Source organism: Lampris incognitus, chromosome 21 (genome assembly GCF_029633865.1).
Source record: "Lampris incognitus isolate fLamInc1 chromosome 21, fLamInc1.hap2, whole genome shotgun sequence".
Lineage (NCBI taxonomy): Eukaryota > Metazoa > Chordata > Actinopteri > Lampriformes > Lampridae > Lampris > Lampris incognitus.
Genome location: NC_079231.1, coordinates 21,534,344 through 21,559,890, shown reverse-complemented (window position 1 = coordinate 21,559,890; position 25,547 = coordinate 21,534,344). Strand labels below are relative to the sequence as shown.

Here is a 25,547-nt window from a genome sequence, read left to right as displayed (position 1 = left end):
CTACCACCTCCAAAAAAAAATGAGGCTCATAAGTGCATTTTTGCAAAAATGCATATATTTTGCATAATGCCAAAACATTTCTAAGTCCCAGAAATTTTTTTTTATATAGGTGAAAAAATCAAAGATGCTCAGAATCGTCCGAAATGCCGAGAAAAGTGTTTTTTTAGCCATTTTTAGAAAAATGCATATTTTGCATAATTATGCATAACTGTAATTTAATGTTCTGCTATTTTTATAGGTGCCCCTGATCATCCCCAATAACCTCCAAAAAGAATCAAGGCCCAAAGTGCTTTAGTTTGGCCGTTTATAGACTCTCACGCCAGACACACGCTGTGAAAATACAGGAGTAGATAAAAGTGGGCTCTTCGCCCCACCCCGTGGTGGAACGTGCACGTTGCGTTTACGTCATCACGGAATCACGCATGCGCGGTGTTCCCCGAGAGGTTTTTTTTTTTTTTTTCGCTTTGCGAAACAACGTCGGGTCGGTGACGACATCCTCACCGGCGGATCGGGTATTTACCAACATTGTTTGAGAGCGTTATCTCCTGGCAGTAACTGAAAACCTTCGGGGTGAGCGGAAACCCATTTTGACTCGTTTTCTCCGGCTGGCTTGCCTGCCCACCTATACCTCGTCGGGATGGACCCAGCAAGCCGATACCAAGTGGTGAGTGTTGCCGGAGCAAAACATAAAACGCTCCACTAAAGAGTGGCCGGAAATGGAAACGAGGCCTAACGAGGGCAACGTGTTTGCTATATCGAGGACTTTCAGTTGAAAAGCTTTGCCGTTGACGCTCCCCTAACTTCGGAATGGCACTTGCTGCCATATGCTAACGTTAGCAAGCCAAAGGGTTTAATTTTCGGGTTTTGTGGTCGCTCGTTCACCAACCTAGGCCGGGTTTAAGCACCGCCCCCCTTCCTTCGCTCTCGACCAATCGCACGTTTCGGGCCGTTTTCGTGGCGGTTGATTTCGACTCTAAAGTGAACCTTAATTATAACCCTTCCCTCACAACGAACCCTTTACAGCGCCCTTCTTCCGTGCTCTGCGTGAAGGAAATTATTGGCTTCACCCGCAGAAGTGTAATCTTAAGAAGCGCTCCGAAGCGTTTGCGCGCCTGCGACGAGCGCCATTGGCTGACGGCGCCGAGAGGAGGCGGGGCTTATACCCGGCGGAGGTTGGTGAACTAGTAGTCGGGCTGTTACAGTTCGCCGTTCATCAACCACTTCCGCGTTGGTTTCGGCTAACGTTTGCGAGCAAACTGTACATCTCTGGCTCTTAAATACACTTTTTAAGATGACGTTGCTGTGATACAGGGCACGACTGACAGCCGAAAGCGTGTGACATGTGCGAGGTTATGTGACGGTACACGACCGACGGCGTACGTGTTTGAAACGGGTTTGCGTGCTAGCTCGCTAGCTGCTAGCTTAAACGAGAGCTGCTGTTCGTTATGGCTAGAAGGGATTAAAGGCGCAACAACAAAAACCAGTTCTGTCAGTTTAACTAGCCATCTGGTCGGCTGAGGCGATAACACGCGAAGAGAGACTGCACACTCAAATAAATGGGCGATGAAAAACTGAAATGTTAGGCTTCATTTTGGTTAAAAGGATGCAAATCCCGAGGGGAAATGCAATAGTGTAATGCTATTATTCCTTGGAATCACTGCCCACGTTGCCTCCCTGCCAACTGAACTCTGGTTTGCAGTCCAGACTGCTTATGTGTGGAAGTACTTTTATCCACAGATGCGTCACACATGGACAAGTATATGACTGTTACTGCTCCCACAGATCTGAGACATAGCCTGATCTCACCCCCCCCCCAGCTCGCTTTTTTGTTGTTGTCAGCTTTCAGCTCAGACTCCCCCCCCCCCCCCCCCCCCCAGAAAAGTCCAGTTTCTGAGCACATTTCAAAGATAAACGAAAGAAAAGTACGGAGCACAGATTGCCCTGGGGGGGGGGGGGTGTTAAGCTTTAACCACTGGGTAAAGTCCACATGGCTGGTTGAAGCATTACTTGTAAGGCACCAGCTTTATAGACGAGTTGAGACCAGTGTATCATAAACCACAATTTTCAGACTAAGTGTCTTGACAGCAATAAGTATGATTTCAAATGCTGACATGTTTTACCAAGGACCGAGAGCAACTTCTAAGCCAGAATTCCTGCAATATGAAGTAAAGTTTCCTGGTAGGAAATGATCGCTACTGGGCCAAAAGACAATTGCCGTCCATTCACTCTTTGATGCTGACATTTAAGACTGTCTATTAGCCTTCTCGTTAGGTTACAAGTCATCATCCGGACGTTCTTTCCTTTTGAAAAGTTGTATTTTGCTGTTAATTTTGTGAAAATGTACTTGTGGTTCTGGACAAAGGTGCACAGCAAAAGCCACCATGGCTCTCATATGAGGTGAAGCAAAGCAATAATTTGCTTTTAAGCTGAAAGAAACAAACAAAGCAAAACTGCATCAAACATGTATTTCAGCTATAATCCACCTTTTGTGAATAAGAAGGCTAATGCATTGCCTGTTCCCTCAAATTCCTTGGTGCTTGGGCTGTCATTGTTTGATTTAGTTTGAGTGCAGTTGTGCAGCTGTTTGTTAATACTCTGTGTTTAGGTTACACCTATGCAGCAATTCCAGAGTAAACCAATAACTTGCACTGATAAAGCTTTCTCTGCAGGACCCTCCCTCGCCTGTTGACATATACTACATTGTCAGATCCAGTTAGGTTAGTTTCAGTTTTGGTGTTTTCGCGTCATGGATGTTTTGTGTCCCTAAGCAACCATGTGCGGCTTTGTGTCAATGTGCTGTGTCTTCTGAATTTTCAGGGTTTCCCCACTTACCACACTTAGACTTGATGTTTTATAGTAAAATTGTAAAGCTGCAGAAAGCAATTTATGTCACAAGCGATTTGAATGTTTTGTGGCGTTCCTAAACTCGCCAGTTTAAAATGCTTTGTCAACACATGTAACAGCACCGGGTGATGGAAAATATTATCTCGATGATCTTATGGAACGTTGTGACATCATGACATCTGCTTAAAAGTTAATCACAATGAACTGTTGTTGCAAAGTATAGTGTCAAGTCAAACTAGTTTTAAAATAATGCTACTTCAAATATTTCAGGTCTCGTGAGAAATTTGTGAGAAATTTTATTTTGTTATTCATCTAGACAACAGAATTGTCTATCACGTTATGACAATATCTGAATTTCATCCCAATATATCATTGAAAGATGATAAACAACAGTGGTGAATCATTGCCCTGCCCTATGTGATAGTATATCAAGTGCTCGCCTATAAAACCCGCTCTTATTAATTTCTACACATGCCTTCCTGTCTCCCCCTCTCTGCCTCTCACTCTTTCTCAATGTCTCACTCTTTCCTAAATGATACAGTCAGACTTCTGCAGATATCTGTGACTGGCTTGCCGAGAAGGCCTGAAATTGGCTGGATTTGGACAGAAGCAGGCTTGCGGCTATGTTTGTTAAGCTCTTACGTAATGTCCTGTTTGCGTGGGGGTGGGGGGTGTGTGCTGTCCTTGATTCCAGGTTCGTTGTCGGCCACTCATTCACTCCACGCCTCGATACGTCGACCCTATGCTGGTGGAGATTTGTGGGCTGGAGTTTCAAGGGAAGATGCAGGAATTTAGTAGTCGATCTGGCCCCGTCGTCAGCTCGAGTTTTTCATCACACTACGATCTTTAGGTCTTGACAAATGGACACTAGTTATCTCTACGGTCCTCAGTCGACCATTGACTTGTGGCAGCCGAGCTGTGTCTTCTTTGTTAATAGTTATACAGCAAATATAATTTCCTACGCGGCTGTTTCTTTTTTTTTTTACTGTATCAGCAGTACTGCTCCAACACAGTGAAGTACCACCGTTGTCAGAGAGAAATTAAAGAGTAAGGTTTCGAAAGTGTAGTGACAAGGCTATATCTCTAAATTAGACAAACAAAATGTTATAGTGGTGTCGAGAAGTCATGGTTTCTCTCACTAAAAGACACATTTCCTAAGAAATGTTGTTTTGTAGCCCAAGCTGGAATCCCAGTGTTGGACCAGAGCAGGGAAACACAAGGAGCCTAAACTAAAACAGCTTCCCAGCGCCGCAGCGTCCGGCGTACCATACAATTACACATGGAACAGTGGTTACATAAAAACCTCCGATGGATCAGTGTCCGCCTTCAGCATTCATTTATCTTTATGTTGCCACCGCCACTGATGTTGGATGCATCAGTAAAAGACTGCCTAACAAAAATATATCTCCTAGTGCTTGAATGTGCTCCAAGCACCTCCACAGCTGACACTAATTTCCTATTTGGGTCAAACGCTGCAATGCAAAGCCTTGTGGATCTTTTGTGTGTCAACTGTGCCTTTTGTTTTGGGGTATTCTCGTGTGCAAACATTTAGTGTTTCATCCCCTTAGAGGAGAACCTTTGTCGGCTGACTGTAAGGAGATCCTCAGTTGGTGATGTTAATGGGTAAATGATGTTAATTTGTGACTAGCCTGTGGTCCTGATCTCAGAATTGAGGCCTGCTTAAAATTGTCTTCACAAGCAGGAATGTGACTGGGGAGTTGTCGAAGAAGGTAAATGTTAAAGTTGGCAAGAGGCCACGGGGGTGAGAGGTCAACATCCTAGCTTTACTCGGGATGTGTATTGGCAAGAACGACGCAGGCATCAAGGTCCTATAGAGTGTATCTTAATACGAGCGTGACGTTCCAATGTATTGTGATATATTCTGATACTACAAACACTACAATAAAAAGCAATATTTTGTCAAAATTTTGGAAGATTTAATCAAAGATAAAAAGACCTCCTCAAAATGCGTAAAATCAGGGTACTCAGAGCCATAGTTAGTGCAGCACTTGGGATGCCTGCTGCTGTCGCGGTTCTGTATAGCCATTATGCAACATTGCACCCGCCTCCTAGTGGTCCGAGATGGAACCTACACAATGAAGTAGCGATGTCCACTCTATGAGTCATCTTAAAAGTCGATGCAGTGTTTTTGACAGAATCAACAGTAATGTGGACGTTGTACTGGACCGTTGTGAAGAGGGAGCTGTCAATTTACCAGTCAGCCTTTGTTCCAGCCCTCACCTATGGTCATGAGCTTTGGGTAGTGACTGAAAGGGTGAGATCGCGGGTACAAGCGACTGAAATTAGTTTCCTCCGTAAGGTGTCTGGGCTCAGCCTTAGAGATAGGGTGAGGAGCTCGGACATCCGGAGGGATCTCGGAGTACAGCTGCTGCTCCTTCGCATCAAAAGGAGCCAGTTGAGGTGATTCAGGCATGATTAGGATGCCTCCTTGGCACCTTCCTTTGGAGGTTTTCCGGCCACGTCCAACTGGGAGGAGACCCCAGTGTAGACCCAGAACTCGCTGGAGGGACTACATGTCCAATCTGGCCTTGGAATGTCTTGGGTTCCCCCAGGAGGAGCTGGAGGGCGTTGCTGTGGAGAGGGACATCTGGAGTGCCCTACTTAGCTTGCTGCCACTGCGACCCGACCCCGGAGAAGTGGCTGATGACGAGATGAGATGAGATTGTGAGAGGAAGTCACGATACTTGAGTGCATCATTATTTTCTCACACCCCTAAGCTTTTCCCTTTTCATAAGTTACGAATGTCGCCATCGTAGTACCAGGATCCTGTATTTGTTTTCGATATTCTAGTGTGCTGCCTTGGTCTACTATCATACAGTTCTCCTGTACCAGTACAAATGAATATCAGAGACATCTTGAACCCGTTAGCACCCCAGTGCTCTGTCGTTGGCTGCTGAACGGCTCTGCTGGAAAAGTCGGGCGTCAAATATGCCTTTCTCAAGAGCACCTTGACAGCAGCCGTCAGATGAGGATAGCAAATACAAATCTCTCCCCGCACAGATTTTGCACATGCTGCTCTTGAACTTTAATTTTTCCATCATCTCCTTTCATTTGGAAGTGCAATTCGACTTGAGTTGTTTGGCTCTTTGACCTGGTGAAAGTGATGAACTTGGAGGGTTATATTACTGTCAGCTGTTGCAAGGGCGACCATCAACCCTTGTGCTTTCTCGTCTCATGTTCCTGTCACCACTCTATTGACTTGCATGTAGTAAAGTGTCAAGAGGTAAATAACAAGGACACGTGGTGTCATAGGTGTGAAGCACAACTCTTGTGTGACTTAGTTGTGATAAGAATGATACGGGATCATTGTGATAAGTTTGTAATCGGAGGTGGGCTTTATATTAACTGCACATTTTCAATTGAGTAGCTAACCTTACATATTCGTTGCATCATGTCTTGACTTGGCGTTCAACATTGACATTGTAAAATAGATGCTTTTGAGGCGGTTCAACAGAGCTGAAGTTGGCTGATCTGAATCATGTTTGTTTTTTTTTTTTGTAGACTTTCCCCCTTTTTCTCCCCAATTGTATCCAGCCAATTACCCCACTATTCCGAGCTGTCCTGGTCGCTGCTCCACCCCCTCTGCCGATCCGAGGAGGGCTGCAGATTACCGCATGCCTCCTCCGATACATGTGGAGTCGCCAGCCGCTTCTTTTCACCTGACAATGAGGAGTTTCGCCAGGGGGACATAGCATGTGGGAGGATCACGCTAATCCCCTCCAGTTCCTTGTCTCCCCCAAACAGGCGCCCCGACTGACCAGAGGAGGCGCTAGTGCAGGAACTAGGACACATACCCACATCCGGCTTCCTTCCCGCAGACACGGACAATTGTGCCCGTAGAGATGTCCGACCAAGCCAGAGGTAACACGGGGATTCGAGCCAGCGATCCCTGTGTTGGTAGGCAACGAGATAGACCCCCACACTACCTAGATGCCCTGAATGATGTTTTTAGCTGACCGAAAATCCCGGAAAAATAAGCTTTTATGAAATTATTGATTTGTTTGAGCAGCTTAAAGGTGATCAAGCCCGTTCAACTTACGTCTCTGTTGATTATTTTTTTTTGCGAAATCCTGTCTATAGTGTTTCCCACAGGTCTGAAATATACTTGTGGTGGTAGCCGGCGGAAAGGCCCGGCATTACCTGCCAGCAAATAAATGGTCTACTACATGTGGCGAACAACAAATACGTGTGACCAAAATATTTTGATTTATTGAATATCGCTCTTAATTTTACATAATGTATTTCACAGATTCAACCCCTAACCCTCGCCTCCATCTACCCACATGGGAAGAGTAAGTTGAAGTAAAAGAGGAAAAAAAAAGAATACTGGCAGCCTGTCTGGGTTGTCTCCCTGCCTCCTGCCCAGTGGCTGTTGGGATGGGCTCCAGCATCCCTGTGACCCTGAGATCAGGATAAGGGGTTTGGATAATTGATGGATGAATAAAACACTTGATTGTGTACAAAGATGGCACTTTGTCAGCACGTAATCTCTCTAGGTTTTTCAAAGAGCTCCAACGCCTCTGCATATTGGAACACCTCTGGGGCTGGTCCATTTATCAATATTCACAGACATGCAGCCAGGTGCCCCCCTTTCAGTCTGTTTCTCAGGTCAGTTTTGACCTGAGAATCTGGTGAAAAACAGCCTTATCTATAGAGAAATTAGATGCAGAATATATTTAGTGCTGAAAGAAAGATAAAATTCACTTGCTCTTATGAGTAAATGCATGAAAAGTTAGTAGTGTAACCTTAAAGGACCACTTCGCCGATTTTCAACCTTTATCGATCCAATTTGGGGTATAATGTGAAAAACTTCTGCAGTTGTTACCAGTGTTCTCTGTGGTGTAATTTTCTCTCTTGTAATCTGAGTTGTAATCAATGTTCTCTGGGACGTAATTGAGAAATCGGTACTCCTGGCACCAGTGTTGTCATTTGACACATCAGTGATGTAGTTGGTGACGAGGAAGAACTATGGGCAAGTTCAGCTTGGATTTCTTGTCTCCACCTCCGGGGGCATGCTCTAGATGCTACTAGAAAATAAAACCTGCTTGTTTCCTTCGCTTGTATTGCAAACGAGCTACGTTTCCAACTGTGAAAATGGCAGCCCAAAATATGAGTGCAGATGATCTTATGGATGAGGATACATTTTACAGTGTTTTGGCTGACTCGGATATTCAACTGTATTTATTCGAGCCAGAGTATCCGACCGAAGAAATGCAGCGGAGAGAGGCCAAGGCTGCTGCTGCGTTAGCCAAGCAAGAGGATATAGTGGGTGGCGACCATCCAGAACTTCAGCTGCCGAGAGCAAATGGCAACTGGTGGTGCCATTGCCCAAATTACCCTTCGACGCCAACAGAAATCGAATCTTTCTATTGCAATGAATTTCAGTGTGGCCAGTATTTGTTGGATGCTGTCGCCAACGCCAACCCCGAGACAGCCCTTGTGTGGTTTACTATGCAGGAAAGTTTTATTCCTCACATGGACAGTGGTGTGCTGGATAGTTTCTTCAGGTTCCTGAAGATGAACTGGAAAAGACAAACAACCAAGACCAGTAGGGCCGGCAGATGACCACTGAGTGAGTGCACTGTTTTGGCTATAGGCTAGCCAAGCTATAGGCTAGTGTGGTGATACTCGGCAACGTTGGACAAGCAGTTTTCTCAACACGTTTGTACCGATTGCATGGCAACCTCCCAAATAAAGTCTATAGTATATTTTCCCAAATCTCACTGTTGCAGGCACATTGCCCTATCATTTTGGCCCAAAAGTTGCATGGTGTATCATCAACCTGGCGTTATGTGTTGTCTTCACTTAAGGTAACTTGCAATTACAATGACCACTGTGTCAACGACCGAAACAAGCACAGTTGCTTAACAACCGAAACCGGTGATTGGTAATTAATATGCATGGCAATTTGCACATGAAACCCGTGTTAGATCGCTGGTTTCGGCGTTATGCAGCACTGCTGTTTATATGGTTGGTGATACCCGCAGTGAGACTGACGAAGTCACTTAAGGCCCTGACACACCAGGCCAATGGTCGGACGTCGGCCAATGTCCGCGCTGTCGGTGAGCATCTGTGACCCTAGTTTTTACGGTGTGTCCCGCACTGTTGGCACTAGTCGGACCCCTGTCAGCAGCTTTTCCGCCGATTCAGCATGTTGAATCGGCGGAGCCCGTCGGTGAGAGAGCTCACTCTGATTGGCTGTTCAGCTTAGCGAACCAGTGCAGAATGTACATGCTAGTTGGCCATCGGCTGTAATCTTTGCGGTTCAAGTGCTACTTTTTGGCCCAGATGGCAGGCAACAGGAGGTGACGCAACAATCAGTCTTTGTCTCCGCTAGTCGAGTCATGGAATGTTTCTCCCACTAAACATTGTGTCCAGATGGATTGATACAACTTTCTGGGAATAGCTGCTAACTTTACAGTATGTGATCAGTAATTGTAGCTTCCTGATGAATAACCACCTTCTTTCCTGTTTTTTGTTCTCTGCACACAATATCGTCCGGCTGCTTATAAGGGTTTTTTGTTGAGTGAGTGCTACAAGTGGATAAACTTGGCAAAGGGAACCGTATCGTCTTGCCTGCCTGTGTCACACATTACATCAGAGCCAAATATCCTTCCCCAGATGATCAATACAGAGGGCATGCTGAAGTGGACGAAGCAACGGACGAGCTTTGACCATGTAATATGCAAACGTCTTTGTGTAATAATGCTGCTAAACTTCAATGGAGCTAATGGACGCTTTTACCTTGAAGCTTGTTGGGACTGACCTGGACTTTGTCTTGTCAAAGTATGATCTGCAATATGCTAAATATTTATTTGAAAATTGAATAACACATTGTAACGTGTTAGTTTGAATAAAGTTGTTTATAGGCGCTATATACGTGTAATTCTTCTTCTTCTTTTTCTTCTTCATCATTTCTTTCTTTCTTTCGTGTTTCCTGTTTTCCATCCTGTAGAGCCGGGTCCAAACTATGGACCTGAGGCACTACATGGCAGATGTCACTTGATTGACAGTACTCGTTGTAATATGTGGGCTGTTCCAAGTAGGGCGATCTTCTGGGCTACATGGATGTTGATGTTGCCTGGGATACGGTTGGTGAACGTTTCCATTCCCTTCTTCATGAGTCCTAGAGCTCCGATAGTCACTGGTGTTGTTTCGGTCTTCATACCCCACGTCCTGTTGATTTCAATCTCCAGGTCTTTGTACTTGGTCAGCTTTTATTGTTATTATTATTAATATTATGCACTTATCAATACTAAAAAAGATGGAACATCACTGCATACTATATAATGTTTATTATATTTTTGAAAAACAAAATTTCAGTAAATGCCGGTGTTCTCTCCATGACCAAGATGTGTTATTTCAAGGGTAACTAGATCTATCTGCACCCTGGCACGACTGCCTGAAAAGACATTTTGAAGAACACGCGTTTCAAACTCTTGACTATTCCAGGTTTTGCATGGCTAAGAAAAGCTATCAGCTTAGTCAGAATCAGAAATAATTTATTGATCTGAGGGGAAATTGGGTCAAGTTACAGTTGCTCACATTCTAGAAGAGGGGGGGAACAAGTGTAATTATAAGAAAATAGAAAAATAAGAAACAAGTAAAAAGTCCATTATACTACACTTTATAACAACTGTATAGAAAAAATAAATATGTAAAAATATGCGCAGAGTATGAATGCAGTACTAATGCAGTATAAATATACACCAGAGTATTGCACAGTTGAAAAATCTGTCCCTGTTGTAGTCATCTGCTGCAAAATGCAAAGAGCATACCCCAAGATTTCCCGGTAGTGATGTCGGTGCATTTTCGTCATGTTTGTTTTTGCATTTTTAAATCACTCTGAGCCATTCTTTTCACCGTTCAAAATCTGTTGGTAATTGGTGGTAACTTTATCCTTACTCCCTCCTCTTTCTGTAGTTGTCGCATCCAGGCACGATACAGTGAGAATCCGTGTTTGTTGTCAATACAACTAATCCAATTCAATTTATGTCATTTTTCGGCTTTCTGATCAAAGAGTGAATATTTTAAGATGCTGTTCTATGTACACAGATCCGCAAGAAATGCCCGCCTCCACGAGCTGGGGAGGGTCAGAAGTTTGCATGCAATGCTTCCTGGTACATGTAGGCACCGCCGGTACGCCTCTGCAACCAGGCCAACTCTGATATCTCGGTCAATATAGCATGTACTGAGGAATTTATTGCTTCAATATATTTGCGCTCAGCACTGATTGGACATCCGCATAAAAACCGGCGAAATGGCCCTTTCAATTAAAGTGAATCTGTATCTTTTTAGCTGCCATAGCCCGAAGAGAAAACAAATGATAATATTTCTTATATGTAGGTAGGGCAGCTTTGTTGCATGTTGCACAATGGTCAAGTTCGGGCCGGTGTATGTGTGCTGAATACACTCTTGAGTCTTGTAGCTACCAACACGGCATAGTTGCTGCTTTCTTTCATAGAATTCAAAGCTGCTACCAAAGTCAGCGAACTACTACTACTGCTTTCAGCTGCTCCCGTTAGGGGTCGCCATCACTTCTTGTTCTCTGCATCTTCCTCTGTCACACCACCCACCTGCATGTCCTCCCTCACCACATCCGTAAACCTCCTCTTTGGCCTTCCTCTTCTCCTCTTCCCTGGCAGCTCCATATTAATTTTCATATACTTTAATGATCCCTGTGGGGAAATTACACTTTGCATGTTACCCATCCTAACTGTGTAGCTAGGAGCAGTTGGCAGCCGCTGTGCAGCGCCCGGGGACCAACTCCAGTTTGTCTTGCCATGCCTCGGGCAGGGGCACAGACAGGAGTGTTAACCCTAACATGCATGTCTTTTTGATGGTGGGGGAAACCGGAGCACCCGGAAAAAACCCCACTGCAGACACGGGGACGACCTGGGATGACCCCAAGGTTGGACAACCCCGGGGTTCGAACCCAGGACCTTCCTGCTGTGAGATGACAGCGCTAACCACTGTGCCGCCGTGCCGCCCTTGTTCAGCATCCTTCTCCCAATATACCCAGCGTCTCTCCTCCGCACATGTCCAAACCATCTCAGTCTTGCCTCTCTTGTTTTGTCTCCAAACCGTCCAATCTGAGCGGTCCCTCTAATATGCTCGTTCCTAATCCTGTCCTTCTTCGTCACTCCCAGTGAAAATCGTAGCATCTTCAACTCTGCCGCCTCCGGTTCCACCTCCTGTCTTTTAGTCAGAGCCGCCGACTCCAAACCATACAACATTACCAAAGTCAGAGAACAATTATACAATATGGAGAAAAGGAGTTGCTTTATCTGGTCCGTGCTTGTAAAATGTCCACCGTGTCCACGTCTTCTAATGTTATACCAGAGAACGTCTTTTTCTCAAGATTTCCAGTAGACCTTTTTAGCGATAGCCGAACGATCGTGGATGGCATTGTTCTCTCTGACGGATGACTACAATGGGTCGCCAAATATACTTTGGTGGCCGTTAATATGCCAGGGCGGCCCGCCCATGTAAACGTAGTGTTGGAAAATCCTGTCAGATGAGTCCCCTCGGGCAGTGCCAGGTGATAGACTGCAAGGGAGAGGCCGGGAGAGAATATTGGCGGGGGCTCAGGACAAATGTTTTGCCAGCTTTTTTGCTAACGAGGATTACTCCATAACGTTAGTCGGACACCCTCACCCCCCCTGCAAAATCTTTGACGTCTTACAGCAGCATATATTTTTGGATGGACCCGCAAGCATTTCAGAGGGGGTCACACCGGACACCCCTCCCCACCCCACCCCACAAATCTACACGGATAGCTAAACATGAGACTAAAGGTCATTGGGTGAGTGAGGTAGGCTCATAAGGTGCGTCACAGCCACAGAGTTTTCTGCTCTAAAATGATCGTCACTGCAGACCTGCTTTATTTCCCCACTAATGAACCCCCCCCTTTTTTTGTTTGTTTGTTGATAAGCGTCTTTTTGCGTTATGTGAAGAACATGATGTTAATTGATTCAATGTGATTGCCGTTTTTCTTTGTTGGCAAGCATCTCAGAGAGCCGAACTATCTATGATGGCGGGCATCCGGGTGGCGTGGCGGTCTATTCCGTTGCCTACCAACTAGGGCTGTGTATTGGCGAGAGTCTGGCGATCCGATACGCGTCACGATACAGGGGTTACGATTCAGTGTCTCGCGATACGGTAAGAAAGGCGATTTCATAGGCCTGTGTTCTTTGTGCTTATGCTACTTCCTGTCTCGGTTTACGTCGTTGTGTTGGAGCGGAAGAGTCAAATGGCTGAAGATCGATGACAACACTGTTGTCTAGCGGTCGTGGGGTTACACACAACACTACATGTCTGCCACGAAACTTTACGTGTAAACAATTAAGAATCGATGTAGTGGTTTTGAGAATCGGTGCAGTGTCACAAAAGATAATATCACGATACTCGAGTGGATTGATATTTTCTTATACCCCGACTACCAACACGGGGGATCGGCAGTTCGAGTCCCCGTGTTACCTCCGGCTTGGTCGGGCGTCCCTACAGACACAATTGGCTATGTCTGCAGGTGGGAAGTCGAATGTGGGTATGTGTCTTAGCTGCTGCACTAGCGTCTCCTCTGGTCGGTCGGGGTGCCTGTTCGTGGGGAGGGGGAAATGGGGGGAATAGCGTGATCCTCCCACATGCTACCTCCCCCTGGTGAAACTCCTCACGGTCAGGTGAAAAGAAGCGGCTGGTGACTCCACATGTATCGGAGGAAGCATGTGGTAGTCTGTAGCCCTCCCTGGATCGGCAGATGGGGGTGGAGCAAGTGACCCGGATGGCTCAGAAGAGTGAGGGGAAGGGGGGATCCCAAAAAAAAAGTGTGTGTGTGTATGTATGTATATATATATATATATATATATATATATATATATATGTATGTATGTATATATATATATATATATATATATATATATATGATGGCTATTTTTTTTCCAGTTTTTGTCCAGTACATCTATCCTCCCCTTACACCCCCTTCTCTCCCCATCTCTGTTATTCTCTCCTAGTTGCACAATGAGGAGGACTTATCGGAGGCTTCCACCAGTGAGCAGCAGCCGTCAACTTCTGCCTCAGCCCAGGCCAGCACATCATTGCCACAGCTGCAGTCCGAGGCCTGTGCAGGCCCTTCCTCCTCCTCAGCGCAGGGATCTGGGTCCCAGGCGGAGGCTGAAGCCCCTCCACCCCCCTATGCCTCCATCGACCTTGGAGCAACCGCCTCTGCACCTGGTACGCTTAAACCATTAGCTGGATTTACCCCCCCCCCTCCAACACAGTGATGATTTCCATCTCACCTTTCATAAAACCAGCCGAGATCTACATGGTGATTTCCAAGGGGACTGACTAGGTTTTTTGTCTTCTACCTGGCCACCTTCACACCGAGGGGGGTATCTCCTATGCATCGGAGGGGCATCTTTGGCTACACTTACACCGCAGATCGTCATTCCCAGTTCCACTTTTTTTGCCTCTATTCGAATTTTTATATATTTTTGAATGCCTGTTCGCATCCCCTTTTAAAAGCGACCCATGTTTGATACCTGTATTTAGATGATAAGTCTTTGGTTTTCACTTGAAACAAACCACATGCGTAGGCCTACAGGAGAGTTTGGTCACCGGTACGGTAGATGTCCGACTCTTACCCAGTTTATTTCCACATGGGAATGTGGTCAAAATCAGGTCTGGAAATATTTGATTCCATGTGCTTTTTTTCCTGGTTACACAGTCACAATACATCCGGTCTGTGCCACAGGTAAGCAGAAACTCTAATTTGAGGGCTTCCGGGTGGCGTGGTAATCTATTCCATTGCCTATCAACACAAGGGTCGCCGGTTCGACTCCCCATATTATCTCCGGCTTGGTCGGGCGTCCCTACAGATATAATTGGCCGTGTCTGCGTGTGGGAAGCCGGCTGTGTGTATTTGTCCTAGTCGTCGCACTAGTGACTCTTCTGGGCAGTCGGGGCGCCTGTTCAGGGAGGAGGGGGATCTGGGGGGAACGGCGTGATCCTCCCACGTGCTACGTTCCCCTGGCGAAACTCCTCACTGTCAGGTGAAAAGAAGCGGCTGGCGACTCCACATGTATCGGACGAGGCACGTGGTAGTCTGCAGCCCTCCCCCGGATCGGCAGAGGGGGCGGAGCAAGAGACCAGGAAGGCTCGGAAGAGTGGAGTAATTGGCTGGATACAATTGGCGAGAAAAAGGAGGGGAAAAAAGAGAAGGTCCTGGGTTAGAACCCCAGGGTAGTCCAACCTTGGGGGTCGTCTCGGGTCGTCCTCTGTGTGGAGGTTGCATGTTTTCCCCGTGTCCGGCCCTGTGTGGACTGGCGGCCCGTCCAGGGCGTCTCCCCGCCTGCCGCCCAAAATCTGATAAAAATGTTGATTGAGAAGTTTGGACTTACTTGTCATTACAGAGAGAATCAAGTACCGATCGGTACCGCCATCGGTTCAAATGGGAGCAGTTCCCAATCCTACTAACATGGCCGCCCAGTGGGAGCGGACGGCATTCCGCGGCCGCTCCTCTGGCAGTGTAATCCTGCCCTGGTTGTTACTAGGTCTGTGTTTTGAGCCTCGAAGGAAGGAATTAGGTGACGCATTTCAAATCATGTGGTCAAGATCAAATTGTTGTGCGTGTGTGTGTACTAGTCCAAACTTGGCCTCTATCGCAGCCAGGTCTGATTCGCCTTTCTGAAGCTGGCTAGTCCCGTTTTCAGAACCATCGATGCCCAAGTGTTTTGTTTCCGTCCTGTACACACAACACGCGCTGCTGAGTCTGATGCTGCGGCTGTTAAAACCGTACCGTGACGTCATCGTGTCCTGCACCGACATGTCCCCCGAGTTTCCATGAACACCGTCTCGGAAATACCGAGGCAGCAGCGATTCATCCGGCGCGTCGCGCTGTGCCTTTTCTTCCCATTCCGTGTTCGGCTTAACTGACTCCACCTCCTCTGATCGGCCCACAGAGACCAGTTTCCGGGGGGATTTCCCAGTGCCTCCACCGTACAGCGTTGCCACCTCGCTGCCCACGTACGATGAAGCGGAGAAGGCCAAAGCCGCTGCTATGGCGGCCTCCGCTGTGGAGGTGATGCCAAGGGTGAGGTCACACACACACAGAATTCTGTCTGTTTCCTTTTCATAGTCTTCCTTTTTCCACTTCTTTTTTTTTCTTTCTGGATTTTTGTTCCCCCTTTTTTTTTTGCTCTTTTTTGTGCGTGGTCACCACTGTTTAGTATTTCAGTTGTTAATACATGTTAGTGATGCATTTTATTCCATTACACACTCATTTTAAAGCCTAACTGTTGGTTGTCTACTCGCGGCATGGTGGCGGAGTGGGTAGCCCTGTCGCCTCACAGCAAGAGGGTCCTAGGTTCGAACCCGGGGGGGGTTGTCCAACCTTCGGGGGGGGGGGGTTATCCCAGGTCATCCTCTGTGTGGAGTTTGCATATTCTGCCCGTGTCCGCGTGGGTTTCCTCCAGGTGCTTCTGTTTCCTCCCACCGTCCAAAGACATGCAGGTCAGGTGAATCGGCCACACTAAATTGTCCCTAGGTGTGAATGTGTCGGCCCTGAGCTGGACTGGCGGCCTGTCCAGGGTGTCTCCCTGCCTGCCACCCAGTGACTGCTGGGATAGGATCTAGCATCCCGTGACCCCGATTGGGATAAGCGGCTTGGATAGTGGATTTTTTTTCTCCCCAATTGTACTTGGCCAATTGCCCCACTCTTCCGAGCCGTCTCAGTCGCTGCTCCACCCCCTCTGTCGATCCGGGGAGGGCTGCAGACTATCATTTGCCTCCCCCCCATACATGTGGAGTCACCAGCCGCTTCTTTTCACCTGACAGTGAGGCGTTTCACCAGGGGGACATAGCACATGGGAGAAATATGCTATTCCCCCCCCAGTTTCCCCGAGCAGGTGCCCGAACCGACCAGAGGAGGCGCTATTGCAGCGACCAGGACACAGACCCACGTGCGACTTCACACCTGCAGACACAGCCAGTTGTGTCTGTAGGGATGCCCGGCCAAGCCGGCGGTAACACAGGGATTCGAACCGGAGAGCCCTGTATTTGTAAGCAACGGAATAGACCACGACCCTACCCAGACGCCCCCTTTTCCACTTCTTTGAAACAGAATTGGTTATAAGATGGATTCCATCCTGCTCGATTTTTATCTTAAGCCCAAACCCTTCCCTCTGAAGTTTACCCGAATCTCAACCCAGTACATCATGTGAGGAAGTGTTGCTGATGTCTCACACAAGTGGTGTTTTCAGTTGGACTTTTTTTACCCCGCACAGATGCCAGATTTGGCAAAGATGAAACTGGTTTTCCACTTATGTGTCCCTGCACTTTTTTCCACTTGTAGGACAGTGCCTGAAAATATGGTTGTTTTTTTTGGGGTTTTTTTTTTAAATTTTTTAATCAGATTGGATGTAGGCATGATGTGAATGAAGTTCAACACAACGTGGATTTCTTCCCTAATGTGTCAGACGTGCTGATCTCTAACGGAAGTTCAGTCAAATCAAATCACAAAACCCAGTTCCAGTGCATCAATGTACAGCCTTTTCCTTTTGCCTGTATCCTCCACAGGGCTAAGTCGATGACCCCCACCTCCCCCCCTCCCCTCTTTTTTTCAGTAGTTTATTACAGACTTTTGAAAGAAACAATTGTCTCCTCTGTGTGTGCGATAGGATGATGACTTCCCTCCGAGGGATGACTTCAGTGATGCGGATCAGCTCCGAGTGGGCAACGATGGAATCTTCATGCTGGCCTTTTTCAGTGAGCAAACACTGCACCGCACTGTTGTGTTACACTTGTAAATCATTTTCAAGAATTGCTTTTTGCTGTGTGTCGAACAGTAACTTCATTCAGGCAAACTGGGATTTTATAGAGGGGCTGTTGTCCTCTGATCATATTTTTGGGGGGGGGGGGGGAGATGCTAGAACTGGATCCCGGGTCATCAGGTCTTGCATGCATTTTGGAAGTGAGGGACCCAATGACTCGACTCAACGACTCAACCAGAGTTTTATTAGTTCAGCATGGTTTTGTTGTGTGTGTGTGGGGAGGGGGGGGGCGCTTCTGTCCTTTTGATAGTTATTTTTAGCTGTTCTGTGTGGCATGGTTCTACCACAAGGAAGGTAGAAGCCATGAGGCAGTTTAGATCCCCAGCAGGTCTGAACTTTGTTCTCTAGATTGTTAGTTTGCAGATGACAGTCTCCTTCTCCGTCTCAAAGTTAAAATTTTCTTTTCGGTATAATGAAAACCATTTTTGTTCTTTTTTTGGACCCCCCCCCTTTTTTTTTTTCTCCTTAATTGTACCTGGCCAATTACTCCACTCTTCCAGCCGTCCCGGTCTTTACTCCACCCCCTCTGCTGATCCGGGGAGGGCTGCAGACTACCACGTGCCTCCTCTGATACATGTGGAGTCGCCAGCCGCTTCTTTTCCCCTGACAGCGAGGAGTTTCGCCAGGGGGACGTAGCGCGTGGGAGGATCACGCGATTCCCCCCTTCCCCCTGAACAGGCCCCCCGACCGACCAGAGGAGGCGCTAGTGCAGCGACCAGGACACATACCCACATCAGGCTTCCCACCCGCAGACACGGCTAGTTGGGTCTGTAGGGACGCCTGACCAAGCCGGAGGCAACACGGGGATTCGAACCGGCGATCCCCGTGTTGGTGGGAATAGACCGCTGTGCTACCCAGATGCCCAGAATACATCTGAATTTACTCCATTGACGAACATAACAACTATATTTCTATATTATAGGATCAAAATGAACCTCAATCTCTACCTTGTCACAGAGTCAGTTGTATCTAAAGATGGTCAGAGGGAAACGAAAAAGTCGCCAGCCTCATAAGCCATGCTGCAGAACCAGTATGCCATGCTGCAGAACCAGTATGCAAGCAAATCTAAAAACCTGGTGACCTGCTGTGATGTACCATTTAAAGCATCTTTTTTAGTCCTCGCTCCTGTCAGTAAGCTTAATGGTTTACAGTGCCCCTGAGGACATTTCGGCTTATTCTGAAAAAAAATAAATAAAAAAAATGTTCATAAGATGGATACACCCTTGCCACAACTCAAATTGTATGTCTGTTCATGGATGTATTATGAAGATTGTAAGTAGTTGTTCAAGTATTGTCCTTGTCATAAACTGGAGAACACCTTGGAAGTTTCTAAAACTGTGCATGCATTTCCCTCCCACCCAGTGGCCTTCCTATTCAACTGGATCGGATTCTGTTTGTCCTTCTGTCTGACCAATACCATCGCCGGACGCTATGGCGCCATCTGTGGCTTCGGCCTTTCTCTCATCAAGTGGATCCTCATCGTCAGAGTAAGTAGAGAAGTCTCTAGTGTTTGTTGTTCTTTTGGGGTGTGTGGGGGCGCTTTGGTCTGCAAGAAAGGGGATTTGTAACTAGCAGTCTAGTGTAACAATACCAGGCTTTGCCCAGTAACATGAACTAAAATGGGTGCAAATGTGGTTGTGTAGTGTGTTCAGGGTGTGTGTAATTGAGAATAGCATGCAGGCTACATTGATTAGCAAGTTAATGTATGTTCCATTGAGTGCAGCAACAGTAAAAGTTGTGCCACAATGAATGAGACGAAGAGAAAGGCAAAACCAGGTTGTTAGATTTTGCCAGAACAAGACACAGGGATTCGTATTGGTGACAATAATATTTCCGTGCAACTCATCATGTTCACAAGACATACTATCAAACATGAAACACCAACAATAACACAAGGTAGCACACTTTCAGTTCTAGATAAGTCTGAGCACATGGGGTGTCAACACCTTTTTACACCTGTTCAAATCAGGAAGGTGTTTCCATCCATCCATCCATCCATTATCCGAACCGCTTATCAATCAATTAAGTTGCCTTTTTTTATAGCAGTTTTCTAGCTGCAACAGCCACTCGACGCGCTTTCAGTTACTTTACAAACTTCTCCGGAGACTTTTGGGTAAACTCTACTCCTGCTCTCAGGGTCGCGGGGATGCTGGAGCCTATCCCAGCAGTCATTGAGTGGCAGGCGGGAAGACACCCCGGACAGGCCGCCAGGCCATCACAGGGCCGAGGTTTAATAATCAAGGATTAAATAAATAAATAACTTAATTAATTAATTAATTTTAATTAAAGGTATTAAATAAAGCAATAATACGATATGATTATAATAAAAATATAATAACAAAATGATAAAAAATAAAACATTAATAAAAAATAGATTAAATAAATGAATAAGGGAAACAGGCGTTTGCTTTGTACCAATTTAAACTTGGCGTATTTAGGATGGATTTATTGGTGACATATGTGTCACAGATTTTTTGCATATTTGCTTTTTTACATCTTTAAAATGTCCTTTTGTATCATAATGTCAAGGTTCTCACAGTGCATGGAGGCAGTTGTTAATGTAGAAAGAGTCGACATCCTGAGAAATTTTGCAAGAAAATGAAACAACTAACAGACAGACAGTGGATATAAAAAGTCTACACTCCCGTTAGGCTTTTGTGATGTAAAAGAAAAATTAAACCAAAGTAAAACATGTCAGAACTTTTTTCCCCAATTTCTTTTTTTTTGAAATCGCAACCTATAAAAATAAGGAAATGATAAAATGCCTTTGAAAAAGACAGGCACGGCGTGGGGGATGCATATTTTACATTTCCAATGAGATGGGCGGCATGGTGGCGCAGTGGTTAGCGCTGTCGCCTCACAGCAAGAAGGTCCTGGGTTCGAACCCCAGTGTTGTCCAACCTTGGGGGTCATCCCAGGTCGTCCTCTGTGTGGAGTTTTTATGTTCTTCCTGTGTCTGTGTTGGGTTTTCTCCGGGTGCTCCGATTTCCCCCACCATCAACAAGACATGCATGTTAGGGTTAATACTCCTGTCCGCACCCCTGACCGAGGCGTGGCAAGACAAACTGGAGTTGGTCTCTGGGTGCCGCACGGCGGCTGCACACTGCTCCTAGCTACACAGCTAGGATGGGTTAAATACAGAGCAGATTTTCCCTACGGGGATCAATAGACTATGTCCAAGGCTCAGCGTTGTCGGTTTTTATTTTTCAAAGCCATCCAGCATACTGAATTTCGCCGCAAGAGGGCACTGTTACATAACCTCGCACAAACAGGAGCTACTTTTGGATCCGTGGAAACCTGAAATCCGGGTGAAAATCAGTTTAAAAATCTGGGTATTTTTCGTTGAAAATCGGTAAAAACCGGAAACGCTGAACCTGGAGTATGTCAAAATTTTAAAAAAGAAATAGTAATCATTTGGTTGGGAAAATAATTACCATATATAGAAGAAGCGAGGCCCGTTGGTCCACTTTAAAAAGCTGCAGCTAGTCCGTAAACTCGGCTCAAATTTCTATAAATTGTAGACACTTGGATTAGCATTTGGAAGGTTTGTGTTCAGGGACATAGTAATCGATTGTGTTTAATTGGATTTAATTTAGTTGGTTTGGGAAAAAAATGATCTTAAGCACTTAGACCACTCAACACAAATAACTGCGGGTATTTATTTGAGCAAGTAACGGCATACTATGACTAGCATGTATAACCCGTTGGCTCATACTGAAGGTGATGGTGTTATGAGCAGTAGACAGCAGTCAGATCTTCTCTATATAGGGCTGGTGGCAGTGCACCAGTTTCCACTGAAGTGTTAAATATGCATGATGAACTGTGTTTGTTCAATTCTGTCTCCAGTTCTCTGATTATTTCACCGGCTACTTCAACGGGCAGTACTGGCTCTGGTGGATCTTCCTGTTGCTCGGTGAGTACAAAGCCCTTTTAGTCCTAGAATGCTGCAACACCGAATATGGTGTAGGCCCTCATTTTTTATTTAGCCGATATCCTCTTCAGCTGCACCTCACAGTAGACGTCTCCGTTTTGCTGCTTGTAATTAATGCCCTGCCTCTGTCCTGCCCAGGTCTCCTGCTGTTCTTCAGAGGCTTTGTCAACTACCTAAAAGTCCGCAACATGTCCGAGAACGTGGCCACTTCTCACAGAACGCGTTTTTTCTTCCTCTACTAAAGGTAAAATGAGCCCCCGAATGTGCAGGTACCCAAAAGAAATGAACCCACGCGTAACCCGTTATTGCTTCTTTTGCAAGTGAGAGTTCTTACAGAACACAGAGATAATTCCCCTGTTCTTGAAAAGAAAGTATGAGAGGAAAATCCATCGTTCAGTTTCCTCACGCCAGTGTTTATGACAGTGATGTTTTGCACCTAAATCAATGCATTTGAATGGGATCACTGCGAACGGTGGCCTTGCTTCAGGTAGTGCAGTACATTTGTGCAGTGCTTTCACGTAGATTTCAACTTCGGTGAATTTTGAGAAGCCAATTTGCATCATCAACCAACAGAAAAATTGCTTTGACTGTGTTTACCTCCATCTGATGACGCAGTGGTTGAAGCGAGTCCAAAATGGAGGAAGCTAACATTTAAGCAGTGTCACATCATCCGGTTTAATTTTATTTTTTGGGGGGGGATTTTTTCCCCCTTTTTCTCCCTATTCTACTTGGCCAATTACCCCACTTTTCCGAGCCATCCTGGTCACTGCTCCACGCCCTCTGCTGATCCAGGGAGGGCTGCAGACTACCACATGCCTCTTCCCATACATGTGGAGTCGCCGGCTGCTTCTTTTCACCTGACAGTGAGGAGTTTCACCAGGGAGACGTAGCATATGGGAAGATCACGCTATTCCCCCCAGTTCCCCCTCCCCCCTCGAATAGGCGTCCCGACCAACCAGAGGAGACGCGAGTGTAGCGATGAGGACATACCCGCATCCGGCTTCCCACCTGCAGACACGGCCAGTTGTGTCTGTAGGGAGGCCCGACCAAGCCGAAGGCAACACGGGGAATCAACCTGGTGATCCCCGTATTGGTAGGCAACGGAACAGACCGCCACGCCACCCAGACGCCCGGTTTAATTTTTTTACACAAAAAACGTGTCATGGTTTGCAGTCATGACGTTAACCATGTGTCGTTTATTGAATTGTGTTTGGCGTCTTTGGTCGGCAAGCTTCTGGTTCAACGATGACATACGAATAAATGTTGCTCCGCCAACTTCTCATGTGACCAGCACCCAATTCTATAGATTTTCATAGTTGTAGGCTCAACATTATTTCATATTGCAAAATTTGTTGAACTTAAAAATACATTTTAGCGAGGGCATTGTTACCTAGCTGATGGAGAGGTTGCCTAGCCACTATTTGTACAAGATGTACTCAGCACTGTCCAAAATCTCCTAAGTCTAGTCAAGACAACACAGTTTGAATTTTGTTACTGGAGAATGTGTAAAAATCCCGATACTTAGATAAGATGGGTTGCGTTGTGTTTTATTGTCCCTTTTGTTTTTCCGTATCTCTATTCAAGTCTTGTAATTGTGAATCGTATAACAGCCCCGATCGCTGCATCATCATCTTCATCATCATCTTCACCGTGATCTCACAATTTTTTGCCCCGCTGTCATTTTTCTTTAGGTTGCTGCGCCAACACCCTTCCTCCCTAATGTGAATTTCCTTTTTGACCCCCTCAAACGACCTGAACTTAAAGCCCTGCAGTGAGGAGAGGAGGCAGAGGAGGACGGAAGGAAGATGAAGGAAGGAGGGTGCAGAGAAAGTGTCACCAGTCTCACTAAAAAGTATCACGTGACTCACTGCGATGTCTTAATTTCAGAGATGGGCAGAGCCTTCTGATGATCCGATCCCTTGCTGGATTTCTTGTTCCAACTTTTTTTTTTTTCATACCCCATTGATCTCACCATTTTTTTTTCTTTATTAAGAATGATCCTTATCAAGTCTTGAGATTGTCGTAAGCATCCAGTCCCCTTGGGTAGAAGAACCAACTTGAAATCAGTTATTCAAGATGAGTTTTGCTCATGAAGTGGCTTGTTCCAAAATGTGATATCCAGTATTTGGTTACAGAAAAAAAAATAAACCACAGAAAGTGGTTGGTAGCACAAATTAACACACAGCATGCTATTTATCTTGAAGGGTAGCGATCAATTCAAGCCTTTGACAAAAATAGCAACTCAACAAATCGGATTCTCTACTTTCAAGATACTGAACTCGTGTGATTGTCGATGAAATTTTATGCATTTTCCCCAACATTGATATGCAGCATTTTAAAAACGAGCTAATTTCAAATGTCACCCTTAGCTAGTTTCTCACACTCTAGAATGGAAAGGTTTTTTTTCATGTTTCTACATCTTTACAAGTATTGAAACAAACAAAAAAAAAGTAAAGGGAAATAAAAGCTATAGTTAGAAAAATAGTCAACAAAATGTTCCAATACCCCTGAGATGGCCCGCATATGCCTGGCAGAAGCAGTTTAATGTCATCAGGCTATGGTCAAAGGTGCAAAACAAATGAGTCCACAACGTCTAAAAATGTTGACTCTGAAATCCTTCTTTTTCATGAGTTAACATGGAAAATGCAAAGGAACCCCAGAGTAGTCTTTGAGGGGTGGACATTTGTCTTGTTCTTTATTCCATAGACGTGACAGGGTTGGATCAGATCCAGCCTAGCCGCCAACAACACACTACATGATTTCATGAAATTAATGAAGCACGAAGTATTAATGGCCCAGGTGCCTTTGAGTCAGAGTGTTTTGAAAGACTCAGAGACTCGTTTTGTTTTTGTTTTGTTTTTTAATTAAAGGGCAGTATATTTAAAACTAGAGCTCAGTCTTTAAAGTTTGCATCCACTTAAACACGCTGCCCTCTTCTGCCCTGAATGAGCTGTAGACACTAAGATACATGACAGAGAGAGAGATGGATTTGTAGCTTAAAAACTCAAGGCGAGGCGAGTTGGGCTGCTAGCTAACTGTGCAGGCGAGTTGGGCTGCTAGCTAGCTCCGCAAGCGAGTTGGGCTGCTAGCTAACTGTGCAGGCGAGTTGGGCTGCTAGCTAGCTCCGCAAGCGAGTTGGGCTGCTCGCTAGCTCTGCAGTATATTCGAAGTCTACTGGTATTCCCTTAGGTACTCAGATCCACTCTCCGGTTCCACTATTGGCTCAGTCATGCCCATCAAAAAACATGAACAAATCCCACCTTTCAAAAATGGGCACAAAGTAAATGTGGAGGGGGAAAAAAACAAACATTAACCATAATTTCTGTGCAATTTAGATATTTTCACTTCAAGGGCACCTAATTTCCGCAACTCTTATGTTTTGCTGGGCCATTTTGGCATAAAATACTTCAACGTAGGGTTGAAAACCATTTATATACACTTTCATTTGAAAATTTGACACTACTCATTTTTCATTGTAGTTTGTATTGCAGAAAGCCACTCAGCTCAAATAACTGGACTCCAACTTAGGCCCATATGACTCTTGACACCCACACGAGTCTTCAGACTAACGAACAGTAAATGCTCTTAGAGATGGAGAATATGGCCTGCAAATCAAGTGAGTTGCAGAATTTTCCCTCAAGCTCAGGGGGGATAACATTGATCTACAACGCCTCAACTGATGAGCTTTATATGAAAGTTGGTTTGTAAACTTTCTTACCTTAACCTTATGCCTGACTCTAACCCTCAATAGACATTATCTACAAACCTACTCGCATGCACAATAACTTTCAAAGACTACAGTTCTGTGCTTTTTTTTTTTTTTGGCCTTTTAGTGAGAATCTTGTCAAAGAGTCAAAGCTATGCAGTATCGATTTCAATGCCAAAAACAATGTTTGTAAGTCATGCAAAATGAGCCACAGCGAAGT

At 45.6% G+C, this 25,547-nt stretch overlaps 1 protein-coding gene across 1 annotated transcript; it reads left to right on the top strand.

The window, feature by feature from the left end:
* The first annotated feature begins 482 nt into the window (after positions 1-482).
* ndfip2 (Nedd4 family interacting protein 2) lies at positions 483-24,706 on the top strand. The gene is made up of 8 exons (XM_056301193.1): positions 483-664; positions 13,875-14,094; positions 15,822-15,952; positions 17,538-17,625; positions 19,053-19,177; positions 21,537-21,603; positions 21,760-21,865; positions 23,313-24,706. The coding sequence occupies exons 1-7, from the start codon at positions 638-640 to the stop codon at positions 21,861-21,863; spliced, it is 762 nt and encodes a 253-aa protein (XP_056157168.1). The 5' UTR covers positions 483-637; the 3' UTR covers positions 21,864-21,865; positions 23,313-24,706.
* Positions 24,707-25,547: the final 841 nt, after the last annotated feature.

Coding starts and splice junctions, on each gene's coding strand:
- ndfip2 (XM_056301193.1), top strand. CDS start 638: ATGGACCCAGCAAGCCGATACCAAGTG. Junction 17,626..19,052: donor CTTCATGCTGGCCTTTTTCA/GTGAGCAAACAC, acceptor CCTCCCACCCAG/TGGCCTTCCTATTCAACTGG. Junction 21,604..21,759: donor GTGGATCTTCCTGTTGCTCG/GTGAGTACAAAG, acceptor TGTCCTGCCCAG/GTCTCCTGCTGTTCTTCAGA.